The sequence below is a fragment of the Ailuropoda melanoleuca genome, chromosome 12, assembly GCF_002007445.2.
Source record: "Ailuropoda melanoleuca isolate Jingjing chromosome 12, ASM200744v2, whole genome shotgun sequence".
NCBI classification, from domain to species: Eukaryota; Metazoa; Chordata; class Mammalia; order Carnivora; family Ursidae; genus Ailuropoda; species Ailuropoda melanoleuca.
The window spans coordinates 41,916,490-41,942,459 of record NC_048229.1 but is presented as its reverse complement, the minus strand read 5'-3'; the positions used below and the strand labels follow the sequence as shown (position 1 = coordinate 41,942,459).

Genomic DNA, 25,970 nt, shown 5'->3' with positions numbered 1-25,970 from the left:
CCTTCTTCTTTTTTATATATGCATTCAATGTTATAAATATCCCTCTAAGCACTTCCTTCACTGCGTCCCACAAATTTTGATGTCATATTTTAATTTTGTTAGGTTCAAAATATTTAAAAACTTCTCTTGAGATTTCTTCTTTGACCCATGTGTTATTTAGAACTGTGTTGTTTAGGGGCTCCTGGGTGGCTCAGTCAGTTAAGTGTTTGACTCTTGATCTCAGCTCAGGTCTTGATCTTGGGGTTGTGAATTCAACCCCTGCATTGGGCTCCATGCTGGACATGGAGCCTACTTAAAAAAAAAAAAAGAAAAGAAAAAAGAAAACTACAGACCAATATCTCTCAATTGTTTCTTCTTTGGAGAAAGGCCTATTCAGATGTTTTCCTATTTTAAAATTGGGTTGTTTCTTTTTTTATTGTTGAGTTTTGAGCATTCTTTATATAGTCTAGATACAAGTCTCTCATCTGATACACGATTTCCAAAAGTTTTCTTCCATTGTGTGGGTTCTTTTTTCACCCTCCTGATTTTTAATTTTGATAATGCCCAGTGTCACATTGCTGCCGCCACCACCTGTGCGTGTGGTGTCGGAGCTAAGGAACCACTGCCTGACGCGAGTTCCGGAAGACTTATAATTATGTGTTCTTCTAAGAGCCTTGTGGTTTTAGTTCTCACATTGAGATCCTTGATCCATCCGGAGTTAATCTTTGTAGATGGCGTGAGGCAATGGTCCAACCTCATTCTTTTGCAGGTGGGTTTTATTTGTCTCAGCATGATCTATTGAAAAGACCAGTCTCTCCATTTGTAATTACTTGGCACCCTTGTTAATTAAGGAAGCAATTGACCTAAAATACGAGGGCTTATTTCTGGATTCTCAATTCTGTTCCATCGATCTCTATGTTCTTAGGCCTGTAACTACAGTGTCTTGATTACGGTCACTTTTTATATGTGGTGAGTTTGGAAATTGGGATTTGTGAGTACTCCACCTTTGTTCTTTTTCACTATTGTTTTGGCTATTTTGCTTTCCTTGAGCATCCATGTAAATTTTAGGATCAGCTTGTCGATTTTGGAAGGAAGTCAGCTGGGATTTTGAGGGGATACTGTTGAATCTGTACATCATTTTGGAAGGTATTTTCATCTTAACAATAGTAAGCTAATAGCTAATCCATGAATATGGGCTGCTTTCCCATGTCTTTGAGTCTTCTAAAATTTCTTCCAACAATGTTCTGTGATTTTCAGAGTACAAGTTTAACACTTTTTTTTGTCATTGTTAAATGTATTCCTATTTTGATGCCTGTATAAATGGAAATTTTTAAAAATTTTTTCCAGTTTGTTCATTGCAAGTGTATAGAAAAACAATTGAGTTTTTCATATTAATCTTGTATTTTGTAACCTGCTGAACTCATTCAATCTCTTTTATTTTTTCAGATCCCGTTTAAAGTTCTGAGGGGACATGAGGACCTTGTGAGCTCCTGTAACTTCTGTGTGGATGACACAAAGCTCCTCAGTGGCTCCTATGACTGCTCTCTGAAGTTGTGGGTAGGTGGCCTGGTGTAGGTAGGATGAGAACGTCCCAGGAGGAGATAGAAGCTTGTGCCATATCTTATGGAGAGTTCCCCAGTACTGAGTTCCCAGACGCCCAAGGATCCCAAAGACTTGGAGAGAACTTTCTGAGTGAAATGCAAAAGGAGAAGCCAAGTGAGGATTGAAGCCTAACATCGAGCCCCTGGAGAGAGATGAGTTTAGTGTGGTTGCTGGCAGCCTGTTGATTTGGAAACAGTAGGCGTGGGGGATGGGGACCACTGGCGGGGACTTCCCTCCCCCCACCCCACACCTACTGTTGGACAGTTCCCACTGTGCCTGGGGCTTACCTGGGATCTCTGAACTGTGGCCTCTCTTTCGGTCTCCTTCTCATTTGGAAAATTCATTTCCATCCACAGAGATGGTATGGCCAGGCCTAGGTGGTCACAGAGGACAGAAAAGTGCCAGGCCCGGGACCTGTCCGTGAGGGGTGGTTGGGAGAGGCAGACTTGAGCATGGCTCAGTGCCCCAAGGTGCAGGAAGCGGGGGCATAAGGAACAGGGGTGTGTGATGGTCAGATGAGGTTGCAGAGACGTGGCCACCGAGAACTCTTCCCAAGCCTCTGGGCATAGCCAGCAGACTCCGGAAGGCCTTTCTGGGGGCATTGCTGGTCAGTTAGAAGGGGGTGATGAGGGAGCGGGGTGGAGGATGTCAGTGGCATCAGGGTCGAGGCTGCAGATGACTGTGTGGCTGGAGCTGGGCCCATGGGGACAACAGTCCATTCTGAGTTTTGCCATCTCCTCTGGCTTCAGGGGCAGAAGGGGATAGAAAGGAATCTGGGCTGGTTCCTGGGTTCTGGTTTGGATAATCGGGTGAAGGATAGCTCCTCACCCTCCAGATGACCACAGAGGTCACCTTCTGTGTCCTCAGTGGGTACCAAGGCCAGGCAGATGAAGCAGAAGGGTTTGGGGATGGTCCAAGTGGTTCAGCTGTGTGACCCTGGGTGGTCACATGACCTCCTGGACCTCCCTGAAACTCTCCAGGTCCAGCTGCATGCTGGGGCTACCTTGGGGCCTGCCTGGCCTAGGCCTGCCCCCAACAGGCATCCGCTCCCCACCTCTGCTGCGGCTCATGAGCTCCTTCTGGGAAAACTTCTGGTTCCTCTGAGAGCCTTAAAACCTTTCCCAACGCTCTGGGGTGACTGAGAAGCCAGACTAAAAATTAAAAAAAGAAATATTCAATACAAAGGAGAGCCATTTCCACTGTCTTTGGAATTCACTAACAAAATCTGGCTTGTTTGCCATTTACCTCTTGCGGAAGAATTCTCTTCACAACAGTGCACCTGTTCCAAGAGGGTTTCCGGTCTATGGGTGCTGTTCCTTCTCCTGGCCAGTAGGAGTCACTATTGAATGCCGAAGCTGCACATGGCCCGCCCCCGCCCCCCGACGCTGGTCCATTTCAGGGCTGCCCTTAGTCTGCCCCCGGCCCTGTGCAGACCGCAGTCCCTGGCCCCACAGTGATTGTTTTCTTAGTTCCAAGTTTGTGCTACAGCCACACACGAGCCAGGGAGGCTGGATCACACATAGGCTGCCTGGACCGGTTCTTTCCTCCCAAGCTAGTAGACTTGTGAGTCCAGGCTTGCAGCTTGGATGTGTCCTGTCCTGGTGAGTTCCTCCTTGGATTCGTGCTGTCCCTTCCTGCCTCTTTTTAGGGCCTGGTGGGTTCCCCAAACACAACCCCACTGTTTCAAGTCTTATGGAGTAGGAGTTGAGGGCCTGGGTCTGTGCAGAAAAGCTTCACATAGGTGTGAGACTACTGCGAGGCTGGCCATGGCCGGCATCTGGGAGCTGGACTGGGCCATGGTGTCCTGCAATCCACTAAGTGATAAGGAGGACTCAGTGTACCCAGACTGTTGGCATAAACCACGTGGTTCATGCTGAGCACCTGCTTTCCTTCTGGGAGTCTGGATTTTGGTGTATGCTAGAGAATCCCCCCAAAAACCCTGGGCTCCAAGGCTCAGGCCCATCTCCCCCATAGACGACAGGTCACGCGTGTTATCACAACTGGTCGCTGGAGGAATTAGGTGTGTCCCGTGTGACTCACTGGGAGACACTCTTGGAAGCTTGCACCTGTCTCCTCTGGACTCCACTCCTTCCCCTTTGCTGATTTTGCTTTGTGTCCTTCGCTGTAATAAATCTTAGCTGTGAGTCTGACTATCTGCAGGGTCCTGTGGGGGTCCTGGAGAATCACTGAGCCTGGGGTGGTCTTGGGGACTCCTGACAGAGGGTTCTTTGCCCCCCAGCACAACTTGGGGTCCTTTTTTTTTTTAAGATTTTATTTATTTATTTGTCAGAGCGAGTGCACAAGCAGGGGGAGTGGCAGGCAGAGGGAGAAGCAGTCCCACGCGGGACTTGATCCTAGGACGCTGGAATTATGACTTGAGCCAAAGGCAGACACTTAACTGACTGAGCCACCCAGGTGTCCCTCGACTTAGGCCCTTAATGCAAAGTGGGCTCTGTCCCAGGTAGTACTGTCCCAGGCCTGCCCTGGTCAGGCCAGAAGCTCCCGTGCTCCGTATTTTCACCCAGCAACCCAAGACCTTTCTAGGAATTCATTGTCTTACCAGTAACCCGTTTTTCAAGGGGACTTTCCACCGCAACTTATCCTGAAAAGCTCTTGGCACATTTCTAGCTGAGAATATTTCACCTCTGCCACAACGGCAGTTTCACTTTGGCACCCTGTTTTCTTCTCTTCATGCTCTTGAGTTATTGCCTGGCTTCGAGCTCATCGTGCTTTCCAGTCATCAACCGCCAGCATGCTAACTGTGGCTGATGTGCTGGGATTTGTTTTAACTGCTCCCCTGAGGTGCCTGTTGCCAGCGTGCCCGCCATCCCCTCTGACCTCTGATGAATCTTTTTCCGCACAAAGTGTTTGACCACACTTCTATTAGGAGAGACCCCTCAGAGTGGCATTGCTGGGTCAAAGGGTGTGAACTTTTCACAAGTTCTTGAAAGGTCTTGCGAGATTCTGCCAAGCCCCTTTGGCCAGGAGAGATGGAGGAACTTGTCTGCGGCCCTGCCCCCACAGAGGCCTGTTTGGGTCTGGCGCCTGTGCAGGGGAGCGGGTGTGGGTCTCCAGGGACGTTGTGGGGTGGGCAGGGCACCCTTGCTGCTGGGGGGGGGCTGGAAAGTTCTTTTGCCCGTTGGAGTGGGGCGCGGGGCACAGGACCAGGGGTTGTCACACTTCGCTGTTGTGGACAAGCTCAGGGCTGCTGTCGAGCTCAGGGCACGGCTTCCACCAGCGGTGCAGTGACCTCTCTCTCCCTCTCTCCGGTTGATTTGAGGATGCTGTGGATGGCTTGGTCATTCGAGATTTTGAGCATGGGCCCAAAGCTCCTGTTTTAGAGTGCAGCGTGACGGCTGACAGCAGAAGGTGACCTTTCCCTCATCTGGCGCCGGGCAAGAGGAGCGAGGAGGCAGGCCAGTGTGCAGCCCGCCAGGGACGCTTTTCTCTTCTCTCGGCAACTATGCTACCCTTCTCCCATCTGTGTCCCCACGGTTCCCACGTTTTGCTGTAAGAGTCAAGGGGCTGTGGCAACTCTTTGAAAATGTAAAGCGCTGAAAAGACAGCATGTGTCGTGGCTCAGACAAAGCAAGTCTGCCTTTCCTTCATGGAGATGCTTTTCTGTGCTCACACCCGTGGCCCGGCTGAAGCTACAAGGGGCCATGGGTACTGAGTCCCAGGGGGCATCTCACAGGGGAAATGGAGGCCCAGGACACAGGGGTGCAGCCCAGCTAGGAGGCAGCCACGTGCCCCCAGAGCCTCTGGGAGGCATTTGCTGAAGCCCCTCACACACACATGAGATGGGCCTTTAAAACACAAGGGGCTTTGCTTTTTTTTTTTTTTTTTTGAGATTTTATTTATTTATTTGTCAGAGAGAGACAGAGAGAGAGTACACACAAGCAGGGGAGAGGCAGAGGGAGAAGCAGGCTCCTCTCTGAGCAAGGAGCCCCATGAGGGACTGAATCCCAGGACCCTGGGATCATGACCCGAGCTGAAGGCAGATGCTTAACTGACTGAGCCACCCAGGTGTCCCAAGGGTTTTGCTTTAAAATAGATTTGCTTGTACCCCGAGCAGCAGCTACAAAGCTGGTAAAAACTCGCGTGGGAATTTATCTTCCATGGGGGACACGGATTGCCACAGAAACATGCAATGGGAGAGAGGTCCATGTATATTAGTATGGACAAAGGTACATTTATGTTATTTTACTAAATGCACAAGAAAACGTTTCAGAACAAAGCAAGCTGTCAAAGTGTTCCTGTAAAAAAACAGACCCATGAGCAGAGAAGGAAAGGGTTGGTCCACGTGAGTGGTAGGTATCCCCTCAGAAGAAGACCGTCATTCACAGAAGAGAAGAAATCGTCCCTTTCATGCCTTGAAGATGGAAGGACGTGTCTGGGTGGCGGAGGGACTCAGGAAGAGCGTGCGGTGGTGCCTTGGTGTGAGGTTCCGTCTGCTTCCAGGGAGGCTCAGGGAGGGGGCTCAGGGAGCATCGTGAGAAAGATTCGGATATTACTTGCAATCTTGGTCCTAAGTTACAGACATTTTCTCTGAAGAACTTCCTGGGTTTTTTTCCCCATAGAACGCATAGCCATAACCGTCTGGGTCATTTTCTTGGCAGAATTATCACAGCATCCTATGACAAAGCGGTGAGGGCTTGGGACCTTGAGACAGGCAAGCTGCTGGTGAGTGTGGCCTGCCCAGTGCAGCAGGGCCTGGGGTGGGAAGGGAAACCAGTCTTTCAGAAAAGGAGAATTTTCTCAGGGACACCAGGTAATGGAGGGGGAGCATCGGGGAAGGAAAGCTCCTTGGGGCAGGCAGAGGAGGGCTTTTGCTGGAAGGATGGGAAGGGTTTGGATATACGAGCAGGGGGAGTGGTGGAGAGAGGGGCATGGCACCCCAGGCTGAGGGAACTGCGCAGGAAAAGACTCTCCCCTGTGGGGGTGTTGGGATTTGATGGGGCAGGAAGTCGAGCTGAGGCCATGGGACAAAGGCCCTATGGTCAAAACATGAGTGTTCTGGGGAGGGTCCTCTCCCGAGCTTGGAGGGGCCACCATCCATCCATCCATCCAAACCAGCCTGAGACTCCCTCCCTCTCTGTCCTGTGCCCCAGCAGCAGCGTCCCTGCTGAGGGGGCTCCCCAGGGAGCTCCTTATCGCTTCCCCTTTGCTCCTCTTTTCTTCTTAGTGCAAAGATCAATTTATATTCACCGTAAACACCCCAGAGATTATAGTTAATATCTTGGCACCTCTTTTCCTATGTCTGCACACATTTCCAATGAATATGGGTGAGTATGTTCTGTTAACAACGTAGCATCATTCTGTGTGTACTTTCTGGATCTTGACTTTTTTTTTTTCACTCAAAAATAAATGGTGGGTAAGTACACATGGACGTCATCCTTTTCTCATGGATGTGCGAATTCCATGGTATGGGTAAGTCAGGCTCTACGGAGCTATTCCCTGGTAATAGGACATTAAGGCTGTTTTTACCTTTCTCTATCATAAGTGATACTATGATGAGGAAACTGCATGTAATTTTTCATATGCATGATCCAATATTTTCAAGGAAATAGAGCTGAATTTTATTGCTAATTTGGTATAGAAAGATGGTCTTTTAAAAATTATCCTCTGGACATCCATGCCAACTTGACATCCATGCCAACTCCTCTCTGAGGCACCAGAGGAGCGCTCACTATCTCACAGTCCAGACAGCATGATTTTTAAAAAATTTTAGCCACTTTAGTTGGTGGGAAAATGAGACTAGCATTGATTGCTCCTGATTTGAGCGTTTATACCAAACATTTGTTTCTTCTCTTGTACATTTCCTGCTCTTGTCTCCAGCCAGTTTTTCTATTTGAGATGCTTTTCTTTTTCTTCTTGAAACATCTTTTTCGTGCTTTGATTTATTTTTCTTGCACCAGTGATCCATGCCCCTTGCCAACTAGAGAGCTGAATTAGTTATCCACCACTGCTTGACAAATTAGCCTGAAACTTAACAGCTTGAAACAACAAGCACTTATTATCTCCCAGTTTCTGACAGAAATCTAGGAGCAGCTTAGCTGGGCAGTTCTGGTTCAAGTTTCTTACGAGGTCACAGTTCACATGTCACGTGGAGTTACAGTCACCTGAAGGCTCAACTGGGGCTGAAGGCTCCACTTCCAAGATGGCGCCCTCACATGGCTTTGGTCAGGAGCCCTCAGTTGCTCTCCCCCACAGGGCTGCTTGACCATTCTCAGGACATGACAGTTCGCTCCCCCAGAGTATGTGATCCAAGAGAGATCAAGGAGGAAGCCATGGTTTCTTTTATGACCTAGTCACACACTATCACTTCTGCCATATTCTATTCATTAGAAGTGAGTCACCAAGTCCAGCCCACGGTCAAGGGGTGGGGAATCAATCTCTACCTTCCAGAGGCAGGACTGTCGAAGAATTTGTGAGCATATTTTAAGTGGCAATACCATAATTTGTAACATACAGAGAGACCCTCCTTTCCTTGAATGTTGAGTGGCTGTTGTCCCCTTCTTGAGGTTTGGTGCCAGCCTCTCCTGGGGGTTTTTAAGCAGCCTGAGGGGCTGGGCTGTGGTGTCCTGTCCCTGGTGCGAGCCACAGGGCAGACACTTAATAAACACTTGTTTACCCAATTGAGTAGGAGGAAAGTTGGCCGTTATGAGAACCTTGCGACCAGTTCCACTAGATGCTCTCCCTATCCTTGTCCATCTGTCCCGCACACAGATTCATATATTACATTTATTAATTAAAGTAATTAATTAAAGCCAACCCAAATTTAAAATTCAGTTCCTTATTTGCACTAGCCCGTTGCAAGTACTCAATGGCCACACGTGGCCCAGAGACTAATTAATGTATTGGGTGGTGCATAGATGGAACATTTCTGTCATCACAGAAAGTTCTACTGGACTGCAGGGCTAGAGAGAAAACCACCTTTTGATTGTTGCCCTATTCAGTGGAAGATCAATCATGAAACCTTCATAGCCTCCTGTAAGCTTTCTCCTGATGGCAAATACGTGGTCTCAGCCTTGGATGTGGACCGTGCGATCTGTATAACAGATGCAGAAAATGCCACCACTGTGTCACACATCAAAAGTGAGTTTGCAGGGGCTCCCTTCTCTGTTCTGTCTGCCATGGTAACAGCCACTTGTCACTTGACCGACAGTTACTTTCGGTGGCCTTATTTGATGAGGCTATAATGAGCCACATCATTAGAGATGGGACACTCATGGATAAAACACCAGTGGCTAAGACCTTGCCCGATTCTCATCAGTTAAGGCTAATCACAGGATTAGCCCCATGCTTGTCATAAATGAAACAGTGTTCTGGTTCAGTGTCACATGGACAAAGCCCAACCTTTCCTTGAGTGGAGACTCAGCCTTCATAACGTTTTTATCTGTATTTTTAAAATATAAAGATAATGAGCATCAGATGCCAATTTTCTGGTTATGATACTGTACAATAGTAGACAAGCTGTTTTTATTGGGGGAAACTGGGTGACGGGCATACAGTATCTGTCTGTCTTATTCCTTACAAGTGCATGCGAGTCAACGGTAATCTCAAAATAAAACATTAACAAAATATGTAATCATCGTAAAAAATGTAAGTATGTAAAGTAAAGAGTGAAAGGCTGCTCTATGTGTCCTGTCTCCTTTGCTGGGGTGTCTATTATTTTTTTTAAAAGATTTTATTTATTTATTTGACAGAGATAGAGACAGCCAGCGAGAGAGGGAACACAAGCAAGGGGGAGTGGGAGAGGAAGAAGCAGGCTCACAGCAGAGGAGCCTGATGTGGGGCTCGATCCCATCACGCCAGGATCACGCCCTGAGTTGAAGGCAGACGCTTAACCGCTGTGCCACCCAGGCGCCCCTGGGGTGTCTATTATTAACAATACATTGCTGGGTGGCCTTCCTGACCTCAGTGAGTGTGTGCGTGCGTGCATGTATGTGGGCGTTCGCACACCCCATGCCTACTTCCCACGTGTACCTGGTGTTTCTGTTTCTGAGCATGGACCTGGGATGTAAGCACTGCCCCTCGGCCTGCACCTCCCTTTCCCATGTCACCTTATCTTCTACCTGTCCTCAGCCTCCAGCTTCTAACTGCACACCACACTTCTCCATGCTCTGTCCCACCTCCAGGCCTTTGCACCTGCTGTTACTTCTGCTGGCAGCCCTCTTCCTATTCTGTTTCCCGTGCTAACTTTTAAGGTCCCTCCTCGACCTCTCAGAGCTGGGCCAGCCCTGTGCTGGCCAGGAGCCATGACCTACTGCACTCCCCTCTGGTGGCCCCCAACGCACTATGGGCTGTTGCTTGCACAAGGGCACTGCCCCATCAGATGGGGAGCTCTGTGGGGACAGGGAGCTGTTTGGTCATACTTCTCGTTCTAAGCCTGGCATTTGGTCAGCACCCAGGAAATGTTTGTGCAAGTATAGAGTCCCTTGTGAAACTGGAATTGCTTTTCTGTAATATGGTCGCTGACCTGCGGGAGGCACGTGGAATGCCAGGTAATGGGTTGCTTTCCCTGTGCCTCAGATCATCATAGCCGGTCTCTCACAGCATGCTGCTTTGACCCCAATAGCCAGAGGGTGGCTTCCGTCTCACTGGACAAAAGCATCAAGATCTGGGATATTACATCCCAGACCACGCTGCTCACCATCACCAAGTGAGGAGAGGCCCCATCCTGCTAGGGAGGTAGGCCCAGGTACCCGTTCATGCCCTCCTGGATTCGGCCTGCACACCTCTGGCTTGCAATCGGGGGTCCACATGGGTCATCTCCAGCTTGGCCATGGGTGTTCAGAGGAGGCTGGAGATGGAGAAGGAGAAGGAGGGAGGCAGGCTGGGGGACACCACTAGCTGTGGCTTGTGGGCAGGGACAGGGCTCAGGTGCATTTGTTTCTATGTGAGCCAACCCTGGAAAACATTGTGCAGAGCTCCCCCACCTCCCTCCCAAATGTGAATTTCCAGCGTCTCCTGTAAAAGGGGAATATCTGATAATCCAGGGCATGCAAGGGTTCCCTGGCAGGTGGCCCCCACTGGGTGGGGGGCCAGTCCTCTCTAGAAGGCCCTAGAGTCAGGATCCCAGAATGTATATATGCCCTATCACCCTGCCTGCTGCACTCAGTGACGAGCCCTGCTGGCCCGGGACAGGCTGTCCCTTGGGGATCTGGCCAGCGGTTAAGAGTGTGCAGGTTTGTATCCTGTGTGACCTTGGACCTTAGATTCCTCACCTGCAAACTGAGCAGAGGTGGCGTCTGAGCAAGACAGTACATGCAGGTCCTCAGCATGGACCACACGGTCTGTGCTCAGCACATGCTCTGTTACTGAGAGGGACTCTCAGGGACACCCGGGTTGGGGGTGCTGTGGGCCACTTCCCTAGGGCAGTGAGGGGTGTGGGCAGCAGAGGTGGCTGCAGTTCCTCATGTGGGCATCATAGCCCACTGTGTTCTGTTTTCCCCATGGAGGTGGAAAGGGAAATAAGCAAAATGTTTATTGGTATTTTCGATCAACCCAAATGTATGATTTTTTTTTTTGAAATGTAGCTTTTAGTAAGAAAAGATTAAGGCAAAGATTCTCAATGCCACATGACAGGGCTGGCTTCATGGCATGCAGCCTCTGAAGTTACACGGGTCCCCCCATACCTAGCGCCCCATGCTTGATTTCACATTCTGCTGTCAACGTCCTTAAATTCTTAGTTTTTGAACAAGGGGCCTCATGTTTTTATTTCCAAAATATGTAAATTTTTGAAAATGTAAAACATGCAACACAGTACAAAATTTAAAGAACAAAAGGATAGCTAGTGAAAAATAGCTCTTACCTGTCTCGAGGTCATTCACTTTCCCCTTTCCCTCCTTCCTGCCTGTCTTTCGTTCTCTTGACAGCTTTATTGAGGTATAGTTCACACATCAGAGAATGCACCCATTTCAAGTGAACAGTTCAGTGGTTTGAGGGAATATCACATTATTTTTTTAAATTGCAGTAAAACTATATGTAACATAAAATTTTCATTTTAACCATTTTTAAAAAGATTTATTTTAGAGAGATGTGGCAGGGAGGGGTGGAGAGCAGAGAGAGAGAGGGGGAGAGAGGAATCTCAAGCAGGCTCCATGCCCAGTGCGAGCCCCATGCAGGGCTCGATCTCACAACACTGACATCATGACCTGAGCCGAAATCAAGAGTCCAGTGCTTAACTGACTGAGATACTCAGGCATCCTTCCCCTTCATTCCTAAAGGATATTTTTGCTGGATATAAAAATCGAGATTGGCAGTTTTTTTTTCTTTCATTATTTGAAATCTGTCCTGTCACTTTCTTCTTGTCTTCATGGTTTCTGATAAAAGTATCCACTGTCACTCAAATAGTTTTTCCCCTGTAGGTAAGGGGCCATTTCTCTCTTGCTGCTTTCAAGATTTTTTTTCTTTGTCTTAAGTTTTCAGAAGTTTAATTATGTATTTATTTAATTTCATTTTTTTCTAAGTAATCTGTACCCCCAGCATGGGGTTTGAACTCATGACCCAGAGGCCAAGTGTTGCATTTGAAGTTTAATTATGTGTGTGGGGTAGATTTCTTTGGGTTTATCCTACTTTAGTTTCATTTAGCTTTTTGAATCTGTAGGTTTATGTCTTTTGCCAAATTTAGTAAAATTTCAGAAATAATCTCTTTGATTACTTTTTCAGTGCTACCTTCTTTCCCTCTTGGGACTCTGATGACACAAAATTTAGATCTTTTGTTATAGTCCCACAGGTCTCTCAGGTGGTTCCCCCCCCCAGTCTATTTTTTTAACTGTTTAACTTATATTGTCTGTCTCCATATTCACTGATTCTTTTCTCTGTCCTTTCACTGAATTTTTAATTTTGGATATCCTATTTTTCAGTTCTGAAGTTTCCATGTGGCTCCTTTGTCACATCGTCTATTTCTTTGCTGAAGCTTTCTATCTTTTCATTTGCTTCGAGCATGGTTATAATTGTCCATCGAAACATTTTTATGGTGGCTGCTTAAAAATCCCTCAGATAATTCTAATGTCTGGTCATCTCAGTGTTGGGCACCTGTTGATTATCTTCTCATGCACAATGAGATTTTCCTGGCGCTTAGTATGATGAGTGATTTCCCATTGTGTCGTGGGCGTTGTGTGTATTAATTATATCAAGAAACTCTCCGTCTTGAAATCTTGTTCTAGCAGGCCACCCCAGTATAGCCTGGCAAACATGGCAGTCTAAGCTCCCCTCTTGGCCCTTGCTGATGGGTGTGGGGATGGGATGCAGGTTTTCATGAGATGTTTGGCTGGAATAAGGTAGGTAGTGTCTACAAGTTTTCTGTCTTGCTAGGCTATCCATTTGACTAGGGAGAACAGGCTTTTCTTGAGGTCCCCATTGTTTCTTGGAGTACAGGCTTTTCCAGTATTCCGTATAGGATTTATGAAGAAAAATATAATCCGAGGGATGCACAGCATGCCATTCTTGGGTTCCAAGACGTCCTGCTGGCCTGCATTCTTGTCTCCATCTTTCCTAGTCTCCTCTTTGCTTTATAAATGCCCAGGATTGTCAGCTGTACTTAGGAGGAGGAATAGGGAGGCATGTATTGATTCCATCCTGTCCAGAAGCAAGTGCAACATAAGCACTTTCCGCAAACGTTTGTTAAGTACAACAGCCTTTTATGAGAAGTGGAATTTATTTGAAATGAGAGCCCCTTCCTGGAAAATAGAGATAGCCTTGGTTTAAATCCCAACAACCGTGTTTGGATTCTGGGGAACCCTTTTTATCCATCTCCGGTATACACTGGGATGGCTCTTAGCCTAATGGCCACTGGGATTTGGAAAATTCTACCCTGGATATCCCTGGGAAGTTGAGATTTCTTCTCCTTTGCTCTTACTCCGTCTGCACATTACAGAGAGATGAAACAGAGACCAAAACTCTGGCCTGAGCTCTAGAAAAAACAGTTTTGTCCAAGCTTTCCTTCAAGTAAAATGACTGGTTTTATGATCCAGGCTACTCAGAGATATTCATCTGTGTTTATAGGTTCTATTGAAAACTGTTTATAACAGAAGATGAGATTCATAGGGAAAATACTTTGAGGATCACAAAGAAAACAAAACCAGCAAAATTCTGACAGCTTTTTTTCTTTTAAAAAAAAAGACATATAAAAATTGAGCATGGGTAACTCACAACTTAATTAAATGCACAGCATCCAAATATGCTTTAATGACACTGAAGACAGATGAAGGGAGAGGGAGAGAAAAGAGAGGGAGTAGTTGGGAAGGGAAGTGGGAGGAGGTGGTAAGAGAGGGGTGGGGGTGGAGGGTCCTCCACATCTTGGGGAGAAAGGAGGTGGAGGGTGAGCAGGAGAAACCGACTTTATAAGTGTGATCCAGTGTGAGACCTGAACGGCTGTTATTCTATTGACCACCACTAAGAGATGTTCCAATGCTCTTTTTCCTCAAGTCTCTGGTAGCTCTGAATAGTACAGTGGTTCTCAACCAGGAGCAGTTTTGTCCCCCAGTGGTCAATTTGCCAATGTCTAGAGACATTTTTAGTTGTCACAGCTGGGTGTAGGGGCTACTGGTATCTAGTGGGTAGAGCCCAGAGATGCTGCTCAATGTCCTACAATGTACGGGACAGCCCCCTCCCACAAAGAAGTGTGGGTAGCACAAAATGTCAGTATTGCATGATAGAGAAATCCTGGAATAGTGCATAGTCAGAGCAATTAAGATCTGGATCATGGTAATATATATGCAATGGAATCTTACTCAGCCATCAAAAAGAATGAAATCTTGCCATTTGCAATGACATGGATAGAGCTAGAGTGTATTCTGCTAAGTGAAATAAGTCAGAGAAAGACAAATACCATATGATTTCACTCATATGTGGAATTTAGGAAGCAAAACAGATGAACATAGGGGTAGAAGGGAAAAAGAGGAAAGAGGGAAGCAAACCATAAGAGACTCTTAACAAACTGAAGGTTGATGGAGCGAGGTGGGTGGGGGATGGGTTAAATGGGGGATGGGCATTAAAGAGGGTACTTGTGTTGAGCACTGGGTGTTGTATGTAAGTGATGAATCACTAAATTCTGCTCCTGAAACCAATATTACACTATATGTTAACTAACTAGAATTTAAATTTAAAAATGGAAAAAAAATAGAAGAGAGATCAGGACCATGGTAGGCAATGATTGAAGGAATGATGTCTGTTAGGTCACACGGGATCAACTCCAGTGCCCTCATCTCAGCTCTGTCCTCAGATCCTCCAGGCATGAAGTGCTGATGTGCACACCCTTCCATCTGTGTTTCAGGGCGCATTCCAGTGCAATCTCAAACTGCTGCTTTACCTCCAGTGGCCATTTCCTGTGTACAAGCTCTTGGGATAAAACCTTAAAAATATGGAATGTCCATACAGGGGAGTTTCGGAACAGTGGCGCCTGTGTGACTCTGATGAAGGGTCATGAAGGTTCTGTGAGCTCCTGCCAGTTTTCCAGAGACAGTGAGTACTTAACACATAGAAAGATTTCACACCTATGGGAGGGTTGGGGCGGATCTCCTCATGTTCCATTCCTACGGACTTGCCGTAGTATAGAGAGGCAATTTCTCATGATGTCAGTGGTGAGGGTGGATTTATTTTCAATGAGAACGAAAAAGCCAAGAGGGACATCTTAGGCAGAAGTTTGCAAGTAGCGGAGACTCAGCTTAATGTGGTTTAACAGCCAAAGATATTTCTTTTTTTTTTTTTAAGATTTTATTTATTAATTTGACAGAGAGGGACAGCCAGTGAGAGAGGGAACACAAGCAGGGGGAGTGGGAGAGGAAGAAGCAGGCCCCTAGTGGAGGAGCCCGATGTGGGGCTCCATCCCAGACGCCGGGATCACGCCCTGAGCCGAAGGCAGACGCTTAACAAGTGCGCCACCCAGGTGCCCTGACAGCCAAAGATATTTCTTAAACCCTGTAGTGGGGAAGTCCAAGAGCCGGTCTCACTTCAGGTGTGGCTGGGTCCAGACACTCAGACAGTGCTGTCAGGGAGCCAGTTCTGGAGAAAGAGAGACCTTCTTTTAGATGGTACCAGCACAAGTCCCAGGAAAGGCTTTCATTGGCTCAGTTTGGGACACACCCCCACCTCTGAACCAATCACTTTAGCAGGGGATGAAAGGCTTAGATTGGCTAGGTTTGGGTGACTCATCCACCCCCCTGAGTTCGAGGTCGGAGTCAGTGCCCTTCAACCAGAGGGTCCGGGAGTATGTGTGGGTGTTTCCCCGCAGGAAATTGGGGCTTTGTTGCCAAATGAAGGGGCATGGGTGCCAGCAAGGGTGATGACAGGAAGTGGCCTCCGGCCACTAGCTCAGTGAGGGAAGTGACGGCTCCTGACTCTCAGGAGCCAATGGCTTTACTCCTCCATTCTCGGGGGGAGTGGGGCTCGCTCTGTGTGTGTTTCAGGGGCCCCCAGCCAGTACAGAAGCAATCAGAGTCTGGCTTACGAAGTGCTAGGGTGTTTTTGAACCACTCTTCATCTTCACAAGCAGTCCCTGTGAGTTAGACCCCATTATGAGGCATCCCACCAGTTTCTTTCCTTGTATTTTTGGGGTTCAGAGTTGCATTCAGTCAATTATCACTATTCACACCTTCCGCCTTTGTGAATTAGCATACTGGGTAAAGTTTATCCGTAACCCTCAAATCAATATTTGTGGTACTTTTGTGATGCTGTGGACATGCGCAGGGCAGTGAAGAGTGTGAGTGAGCCTATGTACACACTCCCAGCTGCTGGCGAACAAGGCGACCCTCTGCCTGCCTGTTTCTGCTCTCTTCTTGGAAAGTGTCTGTTTCGCGGTCCCTTTAGTGCCCAGTGATTTTGCATTTTGTGGTTTGGGTTGGTGATTTTGTTGTTTAAAGAGCCCCCCAGCACAGGGCTGAAGTGTTTGCTGTCCAGGGTCTCTCAGTGCGAGAAGGCGTCATGACGCGCCTGAAAACCCGTGTGCTGGATAAGCTTGGTTCAGGCGTGACCTCTAGCACTAATGGCCATGGAGTTAATGTTAATGAATAAAGCCTATGTATCAACTAAAGGGTGTTTCAATAGAAACAGACCTAAAACAAGGCTACGTATGCATTGATTGGTTAACGAAATGCCATGGCCAGAGAGGCTCCTAGGAACCTAACCCTGTATCTTCCCGAGCAGAAATTGTTCACCATTGGCTAATTCAGCGTCTGAATGGCTTTACAGAACATAACTGTCATGAATAATGAGAATGGACTGTAACTGATTGGGGTCATTGAGCCACCCCAGGAAGGGGTTTGAGTGTCCTTGGAGTGAACCATGGTGGCACCTCACAAAGCGACCTCAGCCTGCTTCGACCTTGCTGAAGGAGGAAGCAGTTGGCGCGGGAAGGTGACTGCGCATCCCCTGAAACTTTATCATTTTGTGTTGTAGCCTCTTTTCTCGTGTCTGGAGGGTTCGACAGGACTGTGGCTATCTGGGATGTAGGAGAAGGCTACCAGAAGCTCTCCTTGAAGGTACCGATGTCAGCATCAGATAGAGGGTTGTGCTGGGTGCTGGGTGTTGGGTGCTGGGTGCTGGGGATACAGCAGTGGATGAGACAGACCTAGATGTCCCCACTGGAGCCGACACCTCTGTGGAGAAGAACAGACGAGAAACCAACAAGCAAATCATCGACTGTGATGAGTGAAACAGAGAAACCCCAACAGGGTGATGTGAAAGAAATAGACCCCAAGGACTAATCCACAGTGGGTGGGCATGGAGGGCTTCTTGGAGAAGGTGGCATTTGAGCTGAGAACTTGATGGCAAGGAAAGACTGGGTGAATGAGGATCTGGGGGAAGGGCATTCTACGCAGAGGGAACAGCAAATGCAAAAACTCAGAGGTGGAAAAGTGTCTAAGAACAGCAGAAATTACTCTGCAGAAAGATGAATGCCACAATGAGGCATTCACAGAAAGCTATGGGCTCCAAAATGGTGGGTGTCTGCTTTTGCCTCCAAGTTAGAGGAGACTCAAAGGGGCTCTATAACGAGGGGAGGGATTTTCCCAACTTGGCAGGAATCCAGAGAGTCTAGGTAGTCCCAGGACTGGCTACAGCAACACCTCCGTGCCAAGTGCCCCCTACCTCAAGATTTCTGCAGCCTCCCTGGTCTTGTGATCTCACGGTTTGGCTGTGAATGCTTGCATCCACGACTCTGGGTCCCTCCGTCCCCTGTGGCCTGAGTGGCCCGAGTGGAGACCGTGCCCCTTGATCATCATAACATTCAGGCCCCTGGGGCTGGGCTGTCTGGAGTGCTCTTCTGCAAGGGTTTTGGGGGAGGCAAAGGGAGTTTCCATCGCAGCAAATAAACAGCTTACAACTGAGTGTTCCACCTCCCTGTGTTTAAAAGTCCTTCACTCCCCTTTCAGGGTGTTCTGTTCTCTCTTCTCTCCACTCTCTACTTTTCCACCCTCAAGCTCCTGTCCTTTGTTTTGTACTTCTCTCTTGCTCTCCTTCCTCCTCCCGCACCACACTGGCCCGCCTTCAGCCTCTTTCCGTAAGGGGAAGGCTAAAGAATGGTCAAGATGCCCGTGCAGAGCCCTGACGTCATTAAGTGTCTGTCTCCTCTGGGCTCCTTTTCACTTGAGGAAAATAACTCCCCATCTGCTTAGGCCACAGGGGATAGGTTTGCAGCAAAAGCCCCTTCACCAGGACGACCTCCGAGTGGTTATTTCCTAGAAGAGAGAATGCAAACAAAAACCTGCAAGAGGTGCTTGGGACCGGCTGGGAATATAGTCGCTCTTTTTCCATCCTGCTAACACTAGAGTACCATTTTAAAAAGCACGTGCACCGTCAACCTTTACACTTCACGTTAAATGTCGTCAGTGACATCAGGGAAGCACAACTGGTTGCTCTTAAATGCATGCCTCACTGGGGTCCTGACTTTGTGCTTTTGTTTTTGTCGTGCTTACCCAGGTTTTTCCTCTAGGTACTTGTTAAAATTCTGTTTTTCTTCAGGGCCATAGTGACTGGGTGACAGACGTTGCCATTAGCAACAACAAGAAATGGGTCCTGTCTGCTTCAAAGGTAAAAGTGGCCAACCTTTGAGTAACTTACACTCTCTCTCACATTTGTGAGAATTGGTGTTCACAGAAGTGTTACTGGCAAGCTAAATTCCTGGGGTGGCTCAGTCTGAGGGCACCCACCTCCCCCACGCCAGGCCATCCGCCATGCAGGGAGCTGGCTGGGAACCTGGGAAGCAGGTCCTTATGTCTGCTCAGGTGGGGAGTTGCCAGGGATTTCTGTGTCTACAACCACTGACGTTTAAGCTTTGTTGGAGCAAGGGCATGCCCAGACCAGTGAGTGATGGAGCCAAAGGAGGGGGGCGTTCGGGGCAGGCGGAAGGTGTCAGCTCATTAACAAGCAGAGATCACCCTGAGCTCCCAGGTGGGTCTTCCCTCTCTGCATCACTACATCCTGAAATTCCCTTGCCAATGGCACAGAAGAGCTAGTCCAGGGTATCCCGAGGGCCATGTCATTCTTTAGTCTGGGCATTTCCAGATGCATGGGACTGTGGGCAAGACTCTGGCTACCATGACCAACTTGTTAGAGAGCCAACCCAGATACTGCCACACCCGACCCCAATACCGTAATAATAGAACACATAAGTAAAGTTCTGTGCCTATGCGTTACTATTTTAACATAAAAATATGAAAGATGATTATGACAACTCTATCTCAGTAAAGCTGGAAAAAAGTAAAAGTGCAAACCAAAATAAGAAAAATGCATGTTTATTTGAAATGCACGTCTCACTCTGTATTTTTTACTTCTCTGTTACGTAAATGCTAGTACCGGAACAGTAGTAATTGGACTACTTAATGGCAGCAATTAGTAGTAATTAATAATAGGACTAATTAAACAAATATGTTTAAAAAATACAAAAATATTTTATAATGTTTCTTTCTTATGACAATTTATTTAGACTTTAAAAAAAGTCTTCATTGGATATTTAAATTTGTAGGCAATATTATCATGTGTGCTTAAGATACAGAAATGTAAGACTAAAAGAATACAAATACAGTAAGATTGACTAAATAAATATTACTTGTATTTATGAATTTATTTCCCCAGCTTTCTTGAGCTATAACTGGCATATAACATGGCCTGTGTTTAGGGGGTACCCTGTGTTCTCTGGACTGCCGCAGCCTCGGCACGCCCTTCTTTTCTCTGAGGTGGCAGTAAAGCCAAAATACTGACAAATGTGAAATCCACTTGGGCCTGCAGCTCTGCTCTTATCAAGCCCACTTCTCACCAGTTCCTGCGTCAGCCCATGGGATGCCATCAGGCTAAAGCATCCTCTCAGCAAAGGCTGCTGATCGTGGAATACTCAGGGTTTTACTCACCAGACCTCGCAGGTTTTTAGGTTTGCAGGAATTCACTTCCCGCTCTCCAAAGCTGTCTGAAGGGACTCAGGCTGCAAACCTCTTTTAGTGGCTGAGGCATTTTGTCAGTCAGCCGGGTCCCTTGGCACAAGAATTGAATCGTGCAGGCCAGCCGTGTCGAAGGTGGCTATTACTGTAAAAGGCTCTGAAGGACATTAGATGCCATCATATCTTGAGCCTCTCTTTCTCAGGGAAATGGCTTTAAAGCACAGAGGTAATTTGAACTTGTGATAATGACATTGGATCCCAAATATGGCATGGTTTCAGTAAAGATCCTGAGAATGTCTTGTTTGGCCTGACTGCTGTTTCCTGGTGATGTCTCTCTCTCTTTTTTTTAAGTACCGAAGCACAGTCTTATTTCCAAGAAAATGAAGCCTATTTTCACCGTACGGATTTTTGTCCCAACCTGCAACCAGGGGACAGTCACTTTATCCTTTAGGTTCACTGTGGCCTCTTCGAAGACCCTCACACAGTGTTGGAGAAACAGAGTATGCCTTTCTTTGTAATTCTATTGTAATCCTTTCCTCCACGCTCCTCCTCGATGCATTTCACAATCAGAGGACGTTGGTCTTGTGCCACGGTTTAAAAATACGGTTTTATGGCAGGCCCACATTTCCAATATCTTCTCTAGAGCTGGCGATGATAGCAGCCATCTTGGAGGTACATGTTAAAGGACACACCTTCTTCCATTTCTACAAGGTCACCTTTTTACAAAGTGCTTCTGCACTTTCTGAGGAGGGGGAAAGGCGACAAAAAACTTGTATTAAGAAAGACCTCAGGGGCGCCTGGGTGGCTCAGTTGGTTAGGCGTCCAACTCTTGGTTTTGGCTCAGGTCTTGGGATCAAGCCCTGAGTCCGGCTCTGTGCTCACTGGGGAGTCTGCTTAAGATTCTCTCTCTCCCTCTCCCTCTGCCCACCCCCCTGCTCTTTCTCTCTCTCTTTCAAAAAAAAAAAAAAAAGGCCCAACATCCCACGTGAGCAAATCACACTCCTTTCTGGGCTGCGGTGTACGTGATGTGCTGGCCAGTTAGCAGGTGAGATCTCTTCATTTACTTTGGAAAGACGATTAACTTCTTTGTGAATGGAATTTGCTAGAATTTCCATTTGCATTGTCTGCTGATTATGTAGCTAGATGAGCAATGTCTAGTTTGTATTCTGATAAGATGTCAACATGCCTTTGTTTGATGTTTTCTGCATTTTCACTAAAATCTTCATAGAAATCAACAAGATGATTTGAAACTCCCAACTTTTGAGTCAAAGTATTTAAGGGCGAGGTTGCAGGGATTCGGCAAATCACTTGATATACTGTGGAAAGTGTGATTGTTGGCGGACTCTGACAGCTCCACACAGCAAGGGGCCAACACAGATGTAGTCACTTTCCCCTTCTGTTGCCTGCTGATTCAGGGAATGTGACGTGACTCTGTGTTAGTTTCCTATTGCTGCCATGATAGGTCACCGTACACTTTACCCCTTACACAGCAAAAACTGAGTATCTTCTAGTTCTGTGAGACAGAAGTATGACAGGTTCTTGCTGGGCTAAAAGCAAGGCATCCCCAGGACTATTCCCTTCCGGAGGCTCTAGGGAATAATCCGTTTCCTTACCCTTTCCAGTTTCTAGAAGCCACCTACATTCTTTGGCTTGTGCATCTTCTTGCATCTTCAAAGCCAACAACATCGTATCTCTCTGTGCCTTTCTTCTGTAGTCACATATTCCTCTCACTGTGTTGTCCACTTTTAAGGACATTTGTCACTCTATCTAGCCTGTCTGGATAACCCAGAACAAGCTCCCTATTGTAAGATCAGCTGATCAGCAAACTTAATTCCTTCTGCAACCTCAATTCCCCTTTGTTATGTCACCTAACATATTCACAGGTTCTGGGGATTAAGATGTGGACTTGTGGGGGGTGGCCATCGTTCTGCTGAGGACACTGCATTCCATAAAAACAATCATAGGAATGATATGATAATGGATGGTCATTTGAGCAGTATTCCCAAACTAATTGATCAGTTACTGTTGTCTCAGGAGCACTGGTGTCTTTTTTTAAAAATAGATTTTATTGTTTAGAGCAGTTTTTGGTATACAGAAAGTTGGGCTAATAGTACAGAGAGTTCCCATATATTCCCTTCCCCTCCCGTTTCCACTGTTAGTAATAATGTCTTGCATTAAGTGCGGTATATTTGATCCAACTGAAGAATCAATATTGATCCATTATTATTAACTAAAGTCCATTGTTTACATTTCACTCTCCATGTTGTATGGGTTTTGCCAAATGCATTTAATGTATCCACCATGACAGTTTCATACAGAATAGTTTCACTCCCTAAAAATTCCCTGTGCTCCACTTATTCACCCCTCCCCTTCATCCCCAGAACCCCCAGCACCTTTTCACTGTCTACAGTTCTGTCTTTTCCAGAATGCCATATAATTGGATGCACGCGGTCTGTGGCCTTTGCAGACTGGCTTCCTTCACTTAGCAATACGCATTTAAGGGTCTTCCCTGTCTCCTCATGACTTGACAGCTCAGTTTTTAAAATCACTGAATAATATTCCATTGTCTGGATGTGCCACAGTTTGTTTTTCCTTTCTCTTAATTGAGGGACATCTTGATTGCTTCCAGTTTTGGGTAATTATGAATAAAGCTGCCGTGAACATCTGTGTGCAGGTTTTTGTGTGGCCATGAGTTTTCAAGACATTTTGGGTAAATATCAGAGAGTATGATTCTTGGATCACATGGTAAGACTATATATGTTTGGCTTTGTAAGAAACTGTCAAAGTGTCCTTTTTTCTCTTTAACAGTTTTATTAAGATATAATCCACTTACCATACAATTCATACACTTAAAATGTACAATTCAGTGGCCTTTCCTCCCCCCCAACCCCATGGCTTTTCTTATTACACAGAATTGTGCATCCATCCCCACAATCAATTTTAGAACATATTATCCCCCACAGAAACCCCGCACCACTTAGCCATGACCTCCAATCTCCCTGTCCCTCCCAGCCCTAGGCAGCCCCTAATTTACTTTTCTTTTTAATAGACTGTGTTTTTATTTTTCTATTTTTAAAAAGATATTTGTTATTAGTTTCATAGGTACTAATAATACTTATGATTACTTTCATCAGTTACATAGAACACCCAGTGCTCATTCCATCACGTGCCCTCCTTAATGCCCATCACGTAGTTACCCCATTGCCCCACCCACCTCCCCTCCAGCAACCCTCAGTTTGTTTCCTAGAGTTAGGAGTCTCCTATAGTTTGTCTTCCTGTCTGATTTCATCTTATTTTTCCTTCCCTTCCCCTATGTTCATCTGTTTTGTTTCTTAAATTCCAAATATGAGTGAAATCATGTATGTTTTTCTCTGACTTATTTCACTTAGCATAACACCCTCTAGTTCCATCCACATCATTGCAAATGGCAAGATTTCATTTTTTTTTATGCCTGAATAATATTTTATTTGAAAAAGAGAAAGCACGAGTAAGGGGAGGGGCAGAGGGAGAGAGAGTTCCAAGCAGGCTCTGCACTGAGCTCAGAGCCCGATGAGGNACTTATTTCACTTAGCATAACACCCTCTAGTTCCATCCACATCATTGCAAATGGCAAGATTTCATTTTTTTTGATGCCTGAATAATATTTTATTTGAAAAAGAGAGAGCACGAGTAAGGGGAGGGGCAGAGGGAGAGGGAGAGAGAGTTCCAAGCAGGCTCTGCACTGAGCTCAGAGCCCGATGAGGGATTAGATCTCACAACCCTGAGATCATGACGTGAGCCGAAATCAAGAGTTGGATGCTTAACCAACTGAGCCACCCAGGCACCTCTACTCTGTATTTTTAGAGCACTTTTAGGTCTGTAGCAAAATTGAAAGGCGGTACAGAGATTTCTCATATACTCCCTGCTCCCACAAATACATGGCCCTCCCCCATTATCAATGTCTCCCACCAGGTGAGATGTTTAGCATAACTGATGAACCTACATGAACACATTATATTCTGGAGTCCACAGTTTACATTAAGGGTCACTCTTCATGGTGTACATTCTAGGAGTTTGGACAAATGTATGATGACATGTATCCACCATTATAGTATCATACAGAACAGCTCCACTGCCCTAAAAATCCCACGTTCCACCTATTCATCTCTCCCTCCCCAAACCCCGGGAAATCGCTGATCTTTTCACTGTCCCCATAGTTTTACCTTTTCCAGAATGTTATATAGTTGGATGCATATAGTATATGGCCTTTTTCACACTGATTCTTTCACTTAGTAATATGCATTTAAGGTTCTTCTATGTCTTTTCTTGGCTTAATAGCTCATTTCTTTTTAGCACTGAATACTAGTCCATTGTCTGGTTGTACCACAGTTTACCCGTTCCTCTACTGAAAGACATCTTGGTTGCTTCCACCTTTTGGCAATTATGAATAAAGCTGCTTTAAACATCCTTGTGGAGGTTTTTGTGTGGACATAAGTTTTAAATTCCCTTAGATAAATATCAAGGAGTTAGATTTGCAGGAAAGCCACCAGGTGGCTGTACCATTGTGCATTCTCATCAGCAGTGAATGAGAGTTCTTGTTGCTCCCCGTCCTCGTTAACATTATTGTTGTCCACGTTCCAGATTTTGGCCATTATAATAGGTGCATAATGTTATTTTATTGTTATTTTAGTTTGCAAATCCCTGATGACATATGACGTGGAACATCTTTCACATGTGTATTTACCATCTGTGTGCCTTTTTTGGTGAGGGGACCTGTTAAGATCTTTGGTCCATCTTTAAACTGGTTTCTTTGTTTTCTTATTGTTAAGTTTAAAGACTTCTTTATAGATTTTTGGTAATAGTCCTTTATCAGATATGATAAAAGCTAAACATAGTCTTACCATGTGATCCAGCAATCGCACTCCTTGAGATCATGACCTGAGCTGAAGGCAGACACCTAACTGAGCCCAGGTGCCCCTTGTTTTAGTTTTTATTTAGTCTATTACTGTTTCTAATTTTCCGATTATGGACCTTTCATTTAAATGTAATCATACAAGATATGGCCCTTTGTAACTGGTCTATTTCACTTAGCATAATGTTTTCAAGATCTATTTATGCTGTAACCTGTAAGAAAGCACTTAATTTCCTTTAACTGCTGAATCATATTCCATTATATGGCTATATCACATTTATCCGTTCTTCAGTTGACAGGAATGGTTCTTTTCACCTTTTGGCTATCATCAATAATACTGCTATGAATGTTTGGGAACAAGTTTTTGTTTGAACACCTGTGTCTTATTCTTTTGAGTATGTACCGAGAAGTGGAGCGGCTGGGTCACAACGGTAACTCTATACGTTTAATCACTTCAGGAACCGCCAGACTGTTTTCCAAAGTGCTGAACTCTTTCACTTTCCCACCAGTAGTGCAGGAGGGTTCCAATTTGTCCACAGCCTCTCCAGTCTTGTTATTATCTTTTTGATTGTAGTCATCCTGATGGTGGTGAAGTGGTATCTTGTAGTTTGAATCTGCATCTCCCTGATGGCTAATGATGTTGAGCATCTTTTCATGTGATTATTGGTCATCTGTAGATTGTCACTTTCTTGATGCATATCCTTTGAAGCATAAGTTTTTAACTTTGATGAGATCCAGTTTTTCTGCGTTTTTCTTCCGTTGCCTGTGCTTTTGGTGTCAGACTGAAGAAGCCATTGTCTTATCCTGGGTCACCAATATTTACCCCTACGTATTCTTCTAAGAGTTTCAGTTTTGGCTCTTGGCACCCTTGTCAAAAATCCATTGAGCATAAATGAGGTTTTATTTTTAGTTTCTCAATTGTTGACCTCCGTGTCTATCTTATGCCCATACTACACTCTCTTGCTTACTACAGCTTTGTAGTAAGTTTTGAAATAGGGAAGTATATGTCCAACATTATTGTTCTTGTTCAAGACTATTTCGGCTATTCTGACTCCCTTGGATTTCCGTATGAATTTTAAGACCAGTGTGTTTATTTCTGCAAAGAAGTCATCAGGGATTTT

At 46.0% G+C, this 25,970-nt stretch overlaps 1 protein-coding gene across 1 annotated transcript in view; it reads left to right on the top strand.

Annotated features, from left to right (window-relative positions):
* The window catches only part of WDR88 (WD repeat domain 88), a 40,092-nt gene that overhangs the window by 8,435 nt on the left and 5,687 nt on the right, over window positions 1-25,970 (top strand). The window contains exons 2-9 of the mRNA XM_034639022.1: window positions 1,426-1,536; window positions 4,862-4,950; window positions 6,201-6,264; window positions 8,541-8,679; window positions 10,117-10,246; window positions 14,864-15,051; window positions 16,984-17,066; window positions 18,547-18,615. Of these exons, the coding sequence (XP_034494913.1) occupies window positions 1,426-1,536; window positions 4,862-4,950; window positions 6,201-6,264; window positions 8,541-8,679; window positions 10,117-10,246; window positions 14,864-15,051; window positions 16,984-17,066; window positions 18,547-18,615 (873 nt within the window). The remainder of the gene's footprint in view (window positions 1-1,425; window positions 1,537-4,861; window positions 4,951-6,200; window positions 6,265-8,540; window positions 8,680-10,116; window positions 10,247-14,863; window positions 15,052-16,983; window positions 17,067-18,546; window positions 18,616-25,970) is intronic.